The sequence below is a fragment of the Platalea leucorodia genome (assembly GCF_965183815.1).
Source record: "Platalea leucorodia genome assembly, chromosome: 3".
Taxonomy (NCBI): Eukaryota; Metazoa; Chordata; class Aves; order Pelecaniformes; family Threskiornithidae; genus Platalea; species Platalea leucorodia.
In genome coordinates, this window is record NC_138825.1 from 94,210,066 (window position 1) to 94,220,697 (window position 10,632).

The 10,632-nt window shown below is 47.6% G+C and overlaps 1 protein-coding gene across 5 annotated transcripts in view; it reads right to left on the reverse strand.

Moving 5' to 3' along the window:
• Positions 1-9,594, reverse strand: part of KCNQ5 (potassium voltage-gated channel subfamily Q member 5) — a gene marked incomplete at its 5' end in the record, with an annotated part of 296,587 nt that extends 286,993 nt beyond the window's left edge. For 4 of the 5 annotated variants that reach the window (XM_082305874.1, XM_082305873.1, XM_082305875.1 and 1 more), the window contains one exon: positions 9,236-9,591. In XM_082305874.1, coding sequence (XP_082162000.1) covers positions 9,236-9,591 — 356 coding nt within the window. Of the gene's footprint in view, positions 1-9,235 lie in introns of all 5 variants that reach the window. The other variant, XM_082305876.1, reaches the window with a different exon arrangement.
• Positions 9,595-10,632: the final 1,038 nt, after the last annotated feature.

The following is a 10,632-nucleotide window of genomic DNA, read 5'->3' on the forward strand; positions in this document are numbered from 1 at the left end:
ACGGAGATGAGAGCAGAAACAGATTTCTTTCCTCCTAATGATTTTAGAGACTACTTCTAAACTCAGGTCAGTATAACTTTCTTGGATGTAAAAGAGTTTTTCAAGATGATGATTTCCTGGCAACCGAGCAATGCCCCTTCTCCATTGCTGAGCCACCTGAAGGGGAGAGGCCATCACCTGCTCACCAGCCCTGGCTGCAGCGCGGACACTGCTCCAACCTCACCACGCCAGCTTCGACTGAGCCATCACCTGCCATCCTCTGAAGACATGGCAGTTTTGCCGTAGAAAAGATGCGGTTACTGAAACAGACTTGTCTCCTGGGCAGACTGACCTACATTTCCAAGCTCACTGACAAAGATGAGTGGCCCTCCACCCCCACTACTTAACAGAAGTGCATCCAAAACAATATTTCATCTTAATTTTCCCACAAAAGTCCCTCTCAAGTACGTCAGGATCCTTACGCTCATTTCGAAAGGCCCCAACAGTAACTTTTAAGTGCATTCCTGCCACGAGAGCCTGGAAGAGGAAGATTTGTACATTTGCTTCTAATGGGTAATTCTCAGATACCACGGTTATGGATGAACTTAGGCCGTACAAAGCAATTAAATTTAATGCCCTAGGAGAAGTTAGATGCTATTTCTGACTGAATGACCTCAAAAGGATGTGTGCAGATGCTCTAACTGACAACACTAGTGAACTAGCGAGGCATCTCAATGTGTTCGGCAGCATTTTTTTCCTCTCAAAGCAGAAAGATTTTACTCTCTTTGTTTGGTCGCGTTTGACTCCTGGCACCAGTCTGTTGCTACCATACGATACCAGGTATGACTACAATAAAATAATTAAAACTCTGCAGAAATCTTGAAAGTTGTAATATGTTTCCTTTGCTGAACTAGGGAGTCTCAAAGCAAGAAGGAAGCCAAGACAAACAGGAATATATTGCACACATCAAGAAGAGGGCAGGTACAAAACTTCCTTTCTTCATTACTTCTAATCAGTTTAAGAGCATGATTCATTTGTTAAACTTCATTCTATACAAGTGGGGAGAAAAAGTGAATTATGCACTGAATACACAATAGAATAATGAAAGGAAGCTGCAGGTACTCCATGCCTTTGAAAATCATTCACTCTTCAAGAAAATGCTTGCATACATATTTATGTCCATCTCTGTTAAGGAAAATACACACATTTATATTTGAAGATTTTCTTGGGTGAAGGCCAAACAGAGAAATTCAGATACATCTAGCTGGAGGACTGTGTCCACCTCTGAATCAGTGGACCAGACTGTATATATTAAGAAGTGATCACAGTCTTTCAAGTAGAAGACACTGCCTGAGACTACACTTCAGTGCTCAAAGTGATGAACATTTTGCTGAGCTTCCTGTAACACAATTACACTGCAACTCAGACAGCTATCACAAGATAAATCTAATGCTCAACAGAAAATTGAAAATATTTCTTGATTAAGTGCAGCTGACCTGTAAGACGGCCTTTGAACTTTTAATTAATATCTCTAAAGGAAGTTTACTTTTCACATGAGCACAGCAACTGCTTAAAATTATTTTGCAATTGATAAACTGCACAGCTGATGAATTTTCTACCTTAACTGACTTGTGGTGGCAATCCCTTGGGTAATCTACATCTGCTCTCATACAGTATATCTGTAAACCAAACTTTAAAAAAAATATCCCTCAGAGAAAACAAGAAAGGAGAAAAAAAAATACAAGTTTCCCCAAACTCAGTATAGTTTATATAATACATATTTAGAAGCGAATCTCAATACACCAGCATTAATTAAAAAAAGCCAAGAATGCATGTTCTGTTGTGTTAATGGTTCGCAAAGGGAAAAAGCAACATTTATTGTAAGAATAAACATCTGCCTCATTAGGAATAATGTAGCAAATGATGTCTATTATGTATACATGTTAAAGATTTTTCATTAGATAGTATTATTTATGCTTTCTACTCCATCCTTTTCACCTGTGTGCAGAAGACTCACTTCCGCTTCAATTAAAATCAGTGGCAGATTTCATTAATTTTCATCAGACATTTATGGTAATGGAAATATGAACCATATAAAAATGTTAAGCACTTGGCAATTAAATTTTACGAATTATTAAGAAACAACTACCTTACAGCAGTGAGTTTTATTTGCAATGTCAGGAGTTTACATTGTCTAGGAATAAAAGTTTTTCCTTCTATTTATTTTCTCCATAAAAAGATGAATTAAGCTACAAACCATGTGCTTTTCCTTTCCACTGAAACTATTATGAAAAATTTCACTGCATTTTTACGAGTATTGGTAAATACGTTAGTGATGTTTATTCTCATGAATAGGGGAATCACTATGAATGACTGAATAATCATTGGTATTCCATTTGGTTGATGCTAGAAATTATTTGCAATTATTGCAAAAATATTAGTTCAATTGTACTTTTCATCCAATTCAGGAAACTTAATTAAGCTACAAACAACAACAGTAAAACAGGGTGAATAGCTATGAAAAATATAGTCAGATTTGGAGCACGGAAAGAGCTTCAAGTCTGTGTAGATATCATGACTTTTATATTTGCTTTAAAAAGTCAAATACCATAGAAACTTAAAAAGTATTGGGAAAGAAAAAGTATCTAGCTCATTAAGTTATCGTCTAGAGCCTACTCTGAAAATCTGTCACACAAATACTGATTCACAGGCAATTAAAATCTTTCTACAATCTTTCTTGCATCCTCTAAAACAACTACTCCTTTGAGACAGCATATATTTAATGCCACATTATGTGTTCATAGATCATCTGACCCCTGGACAAAATCTACAATTTCAGGCAACTTCTTTCACCAGATGAGACCACAGAAAGTTCACCAAGAGTCTCCACAACATACAAGATGCTCAATAAGGAAGACAAGAAATGTCATGCCCAAGACTGATGCACCAAGACAAACAGATCTAAGATAGGACTCTCACCCCCAAATATAATGCTAATTGCATGATTTTTGCATGAGGGGAAAAAATTACAGTAAAAAGATAATTATCAAGAAAGCTCTTAACTCTCTTCTTGGTTTAAGATGGAGAAAAGATGGAGAAGACTCTGCTCACAAAGGCTGTACATTTATTTCAAAATGTGAAACCCAAACACTAACCTAAGATACTATTCACCTTCCTATACACAATTCCTAATCCCATTCGAGAAATAAACCTTATGACAGAAGAAAGTCCACATGCATGACCTTTCCCCAATCCAGATCTTGGTGACTCTTTCTCAAAGAAAGCCTTTGGTTCTCTTCTTTCTAGAAGGCTGAGGATCAGTTTTGATTTTTATGGCAAATTAGCTCTTTCCCCTGGATCACTACTCTTGAGTCAGAAAGTAAGGCCAGTACAAATGAGAAAACTTAGTAGACCAAGCCTCAAAAAATAAAATGTGAAACATTATACTAAGGTAAGTATACATCACATGATAAACATTCCTGATACTTATCTACTGAAAATCCTGATGTGGGCAACAGCTATCCAACAAAACCAAGTGAAAAAGAGAAACTAGATGTTATTTATTGCCTGTGACGGGGTTCCAGGAGAGGACTGCTGTCCATGAACAACACCAGTAAAGAGGAGGAATGAACCGTTGTTGACCATTTTATCTTCTCTGCCAATCACAGAGGAAGTGCAAGCGGTTTTAAAGATTGTTGTATCTCCACGTCTCTGGTCAGTGTATAGTGACTGAGACAGCACAAGAAATACAGGACATGAACATAAAACCCTATGAAGTTCAATTAAGAGAAAAGCAGAGATCTGGATTTGGTGCAGAGTAATCCCATGCATCCATACAGGCTGGGAACCCACTGTTTGGGTGGCAGCCCCACTGAAAAGGGCCTTGGCGTTCCTGTGGACACAGCAGGTTGAGTACAAGCCAACAGCATGCCCTCATCAGAAATAACGCAAGCAGCATACAACTACATTAGAGGAGTGGGGCCAGCAGGCTGAAGAAAGTTATTTTTCTCCTCTACTCAATGTGGCCTCACACTATGGCACCCAGTTGTGTCCCCCCCAGCTGAACAGGGACGTGCAGAAGCTGGAGGAGATGCAGGAGAGCAACCAAGATAGTCAGGGGCCTCGAGCTTGTATCTTACATGGGGAAGTTGAGGGAGCTGAGCTTGTTCAGTCTGGCAAGAGGCTGATCTAACAGGTGACCTAATAGCAGCTTACAGGTAATTGAATGGAAATTACAAGGATAAAGAGGCCAAATTCTTCTTGCTAGTGCCAGATGATACATAAAGGGGCAACGTCCATTAGCTGCCACTTGGGAGGTTCAAGATGGCTCCCGTCCTTCCCTCCCCATGCCAAAACCCCTCTTTTTTCAACAGGTGGGTGTTGCAGACCTGTAGGTCACCCAGCAAGGCAGTGGGACCTCCATCCAGTGAGGTTTAAGACCCATCTAGACAAAGCCCGGCTGACATGACTGGGAAGAGCGTGTCTCCCAGCTGTACTGGGTGACTTCCAAAGGTCCCTTCCAAACAGCGTTTAAGTGAGAAATATGCACACATATAGAATCACAGACAGCCTCAGATGCGGCAAACCACTGCAGATTTATACCGAAGTGCACCTAAATATCCACCATCATTCATTGTCACTCCCTGAAAGAAAATGCCTACTAAAGTTTAGGTGCTACAGAATTTAAAATTTTTACCTCCTTAGTACCTAATAAGATTTGCTTTGCCATATCATTTATATCGTTAACCCTACTATCTGTTATTTGTAAATATCATGCTGTTATTTGTTTTTTAAAGCATACAAAAATATATTGTTATCCTAACATCAGACCCTGACTATGAAATGGTGCTTGAAAAGACGAAAGACATAGATCTACCCACAGTGGAACCCGTTCATTAGATGGTTTGAGACGGATAGAATAAAGAGAGAAAATCATTTCTCCTACTTTCTAATAGTAGAAGAAAAAGCAAGAATTTAGGCTGCTGCATGTTACTGTTTTTCTGATCAGAATGTGGAACCTCCCTAATTATACAAATGGCACAGTCTGACATAGTGTTGTTAGGCCACATGCGAAGACGCTGCTGTTCAGTAGCCGTCTGATTATTAGTAAGCTATGTCCTTTCCGGCAGATCTGGAAAACTAAAATCGCTAGTTAAATCTTTGATGGCATCATTAGATTTTTTTCAGAAATAATTTTTCAGCCTTTTTCCATCAATAACGCAAAGGACAAGAAGAACATCACACAGGCTCTTAAATTCATCTAGCATCATATCTCATCTCCAGCCATGGCCAACAGAGGATGCCCATGGAAAGCTATCAATATAGGTAATGCAAAGTGATACTGCCCTTGTGCATGCATCCAGCCTTGCGATTTGTGATTCAGAAGCTTCCAGAGCAAAAGGTGGTGCCTTTATAAAGAGAAGGACATCCCCACAACAAATGTTAAAGACTTTTGCATGGAATATATTACAAAGAAGTCAGTAAGAAACAGAAACTTTATTATTCCTGAAATAAATCCAACATGTTAAATTAGGAAACTTATGCAACTAATTATATCCTACCAGTATAAGCAGTATCAGAGTAGTATTTTTTCCCCGAACTTCTCAAGCCGTCTCTTTTTCAGAATGTCAATTAAGAATGAAAATAATACAAAATCCTTATGACAACTGAAGACGAAACCCAGAGTTAAATTTGCAACAAATCTGGAATTCCCCTTTGATGATTCTAAGCCAATGTCTATACATTTTTATGTATAGACAACCAACAACCCAAAATAACCTAAATAAACAACAGCAACAACAAAGAAATCCTATGACATCCCAAGACAATGCTTTTGAAAAGTTACAGTATCACAGCACTTTCATGTAGATGCGTGCGCGTTAAATATGCACATGCTCCATGTGTAGGTGATGTGGTGTGGCATAAATATTTTACTAGCAGGAGTTTACATTACTGACTCATTACTCGCGAATGGTATGAATATTCTCTTCCGATTTCATAAGTGTTCGTATTTTTGGTGTTCCTGAATGATTAAGAACAGAAGACTGTGGTATCTGAAAGGCAGTTTTTCAAAAACATCCCGTAAATATCTTAGATTTTCAACTAGGACTTCCATGTAAAGAACCAGTGAGGCACACAAAAAGGAGCCAAGAAACATGTCATTTATGGTTCTACTCCCCAGCACAACTATACTGAAGTCAAAGGCCTTTGCTCAAGAGTAAATCCTTCCTCTAGTAGCAGAAGTTTGCAGAACAGGTGTTTTTTCCAGCATTTTGCAAGTTTATATTTACAAATAAACTAACCAATTGACTTCTGAATGTAGGTCACAACACTCATTCCTCAGGTGTCTGGCCTATTTTTCTGTCTTATTTGAAAGGGCAAAAAGAAAAAAGAAGAACAAAGTGTGCATAATTCTCAGCTCTAAAGTGTTTTTCCCTATAGAAATGAGAAATGAAAATATCACTGCATGAATGGTTTCTTATTTGTAACTGGTGCTTAATTCCCCGCTGCTTATTTCAAAAACAAACAGGCAAACCTAAAGAAACTTCTAGATCGAAGACTTTAAATTGAAACTCTGAAACCACCCTTGCGTTATTTCAACCTCCAGATGAGAACGTGCTTCATTTCAGGAGACCAATGATCTACACAGAAGGTCTCACACCAGATAGCCCATTCCTGGAACAGAAATAGTACAGGGCTATAACGGGCTCTACTGCAGTCAAGAATAGCTTAGCAGAGGTAGGAGCCGACATCTCATCCACATACTTAGTAATGTCTCTGCAACTCTAACTACTTGTCTGCTTCAAGACTTTTTTTCCAAAGAGTTGGGTTTTATTTTTATGTTTCTTTTTAATTCTGAGAGAATGTATGTTTTCCAAGATGCAAGTGTACCTGATCAGGTAGCTGGAAAAAATTGAGCCTGAAACACCAAAAATATTATCTGAATATCTGGCAGTCATTAAATCAGAATTATATAAATACATTAAAATAATTTATAGACTGGCAATGAGGATGGCTGTCAAATTGAAATCCAATGGAACTTCAAATGCACCTTAAACACCGTAGCAGTGACAGATCCTTAAAAGTAATATTATTACTAGGTGCCTTTATATTACAGTAATGTTTCAAGCTCTTTCACACAGATCTGCTCAGATAAAAGATATAATGTTGGCATTTACAGCTGCCAAAATTGCCATTTGCAATTAAAAATTAAAACTGGCACTCTTTCTATGCAGGCAATTATCTAAACGCAGCTGGCAATCTTCCTTGTTTACAGTGCTGCTGTGTCATGACTTCACTCTGTTTGGAAATGTACTTTTTTTTTTTCGAGGTTTAAACTTGTCAACTTTATTTCCAACTTGAACTTTCCTTGTTTTAATGATTTTCATCATGATCTCAAAGAGAAAGGTCCAAAACGACAATCTACAGATTTTGTATGGCACCTGCAGGCACTGCAGTAAGACAATTCCTGGTAAAGACTCCGGTGATTCTCACAACATTAATTAACATCCATCTGCACCGCAGGATAACACCTGTAAGAACCCAAACAGCAAAATGTACCAAATAAATACCCTCCAAGAAGAAAGTTCAATCTGCAAGAGTTGATTTTCACAGTAAAACAGAGAGAATGGGCAGATCTTCTAAGTGGACAAAAATCCTTTTACTGAACAAAAGATAACATTAAGTATGTTTCTACTGCTTGTATCTACAGCAATTATGCTCTGCTAAATAAATGTATCCACAAAGTATCTTATTAATCAGACTGCCATGTTTCTGGCAAAGTATTTTTTCCCCTATAAAAACTTCTATTAAAGTAGGATTTGGGGATTCCTCTGCTGCTGGGAGAGGAGTACTCTTTCTGCTATCAAACAGCTTTCAGGGAACAGTTGCTTTTTTACCGAAGCTTCTGTAACCGCTAGCTTGATTCCAGCGACTATCATGGAAATATAGTTACCTACAGTGTATCAATTAAATATTCTTGTTTGTTTACAGTATATTTTCTGTGGTCAAACATAGAAATACCTTGTATTATACCCCCGATACAGTAATGCCTCTCATCCTTCCTCTGTAATTTATCGCAACGTTTTCATCTGGGACTGTGACCCAGTGCAATGACTCCTTTGCACCCTGTATCACACGTCTTGCTCAGCCATCCAAAAGGCTTTTGCGTCGGGCCTTTCCCCCCAATATTACCAACACCCGTAAAAACAGGGGATCGCTAATGAACTAAGGAACACCGCTGGGGGACCCTGGGGTTACTTTCAGTAGTTACAGTCCTGGGTCCCCCTCACCCGGCTCTCCCAGGCCAGCCTCTCTAAGTAAAGCAGCCCAAGTTTCGCAGCGCGGTGACAGTACCGCTCTCCACAGAGCGATGCGACGGGACGTGTATTTCAGTCACCGGCTCTTTCAGAATGAGAGCGACAGGAGGAGTCACCGGCTAAAAGAAAAAGCGCAGAAATGCCAGATACCGGAGGAGCGGAGCGAGCGGGCCGGCAGCGCACCGGCCGCTCACCGCGCCCTTCCCCGGGGGCGGCCCGGCCCTGCCAGCGGCAGGTGGGCGCACCTGGGCGGCAGCCTCCCGCGGGGAGCACACGCGTGGGAAGGCGGCGCGGCCCACGCCGCCACCCGCGCTCCCGGCGGGGCGGGAACCAGGCGGGAGGCAGAAACGCGCCGCGCGGCTCCGCGCCGCTAACTTTTCAAACCGCGCAGCGCTCCCTGTCCGCGAAGCAAAACGCACGGCGGGGGTACCGCCGCGGGTACCGCCGCCCTTTCCACCGCGCCCCGCCGCCACGGGGAGGGGCCCGGGAGCGGCCGGCACCCCTCGCCCCGCGTAACCTCGGAGCCGCCGCTGCGGGAGCGCCGCGCAGCCCCCCGCGCAACCCGGCGGCCTCAAGCGCCGGGGAGACAAGCGGGCATGTGCTCCCCGCCGCGCTCTCCTCCCGCTCCGCTTGCCCGGGTGAACCGAGCCTCCCCCCCCCAACACCTCCCACCGAGGGCTGCGCGGATTTTCCGTCGCCCGCGGAGCGCCGCGCCGCAGGTGGCAGGGGCTCCCCCGCCTCCGCCGATGCCTCCCGGGCACTTTCGGCGCGACGGGCGGGGCGCTCGCCCTCCCCGGGGGCCGGCCGCCGAGCGATGCTCGGGGAGCGGAGGGAAGGTGCGCGCCGCGGCGCGGCTCTGGCCGGGGGCAGGTGCGGGCGGCGGCCCGGGGGACGGGACGGGACGGGACGGGAGGAGAGGGGAGCGGGTCGGTACTCACACGAAGGCGTGGTAGACGAAGGCCCAGCCGCGGGGCCGCTCCAGCACGTTGTACAGGTAGTTCTGCAGCCGGCGGTACTTGGCGTTCCTGCGGCAGCTCGGCCCGCTGCTGTACGACAGCGGCTTCCCCAGCAGGCTCATGCGGGCGCCGTGCTTCCCGCGGCGGCCCTCCCGCAGCCCGGCGGGGGCGGCCGCGCCGCCGGTGCCCAGGAGCAGCAGGCCGTCGCCGCGGGCCGCCGCGCTCGCCAGCGCCCTGCCCCGGCCCGACTCCACATCCTTCATGCCCGCCGCCGCGCCGCTCTTCACCCAGAGCCCCGCGGAGCCGCCCTCCTCCCCGCCGCCGTGGTTGCGGGGCATGGCATCACCCCGGGCGCCGGGGCGGGCGCCGGAGCCGCGGCGGAGCAGGGCGCGGGCGGCGGCGGCCAGACACCCCGCGGCGGCGGGCCGCAGGAGGCAGCGGGGGCCGAGGGTCTCCGGGCGGCGCCCGCGGGGCGCGGGGGCGCGGGCCACTTTGGGCGCCCGGCGCGGCGGGCCGGGCTGCGGCAGCTTCGCGGGGGCCCCGGCGAGGGAGCGGGCGCCCCCCCGGGCGCGCTCTCCTCCCGGGCGGCGGCGGCCCGCCGCCGGCCCCCGCAGCGCCGCCCGGCGTGGCTCCGCGGCCCGGGACGGGGCGGCGGGAGGGCAGCTCCGCGCAGCTCCGGCGGGGAGGCCGCGGGGGCGAGGGCTCCGGGCCGCGGCTCGGCGGTGCCTGTCGCCGCCCGCTCCCTCGCCGCCTCCCGCGGCACTTGGCCTGGCCGGGCCGGGCAAGCTGTTGCTCTCGCTCCCAGCGGCGGAGAAAGTCGGCGAGAACGGCGGGCCGGCGGGGGCAGGCAGGGCCCGCGCCGCCCTGCGCCTCCGCGTCCCGGGGCGCAAGCGGCAAAGGCGGCGGCGGTGCCCGCGGCGGGGCGGGCGGCAAGCGGCTGGCGGGACGCGGCGGCCGCGGGCTACGCGCGCTGCCGGGAAATGTCCATGTAAGTCCGAGAAAGTAACAGGACTGCCCTAAGTCTCGGCGGCGGCGGCGGCGGCGCGGGGGAGGCTCGGCCGGCGGCGGGACCCCGCTGCGGGCGGGGAGCGCGGCCGGCCCGGGCGGGGCAGCGCAGGCGAGCCGCCGGGTGTCCCCCCGAGGGGGCGGCGCAGCCCGGCGCGCTGCTCCGGTGCTTCCGCCGTGCCCCGGCCCCCCGCGGCGGCGAGAGAGCAAATCCCAGCGGCGGCGGGGGCTGCCCTCCCTGCGGGCTCCCCCCCGGTCCCCGGCAGCTCCGGCCCCGGCGCGGTGCGGCCGGAGCGCAGCGGTGCCGCCGCTCGGTGCCCGAGGTGCGCCGAGAAAACAAAGCTCCCCCTGCCGAGAGCGGGCCTTTAACTCCC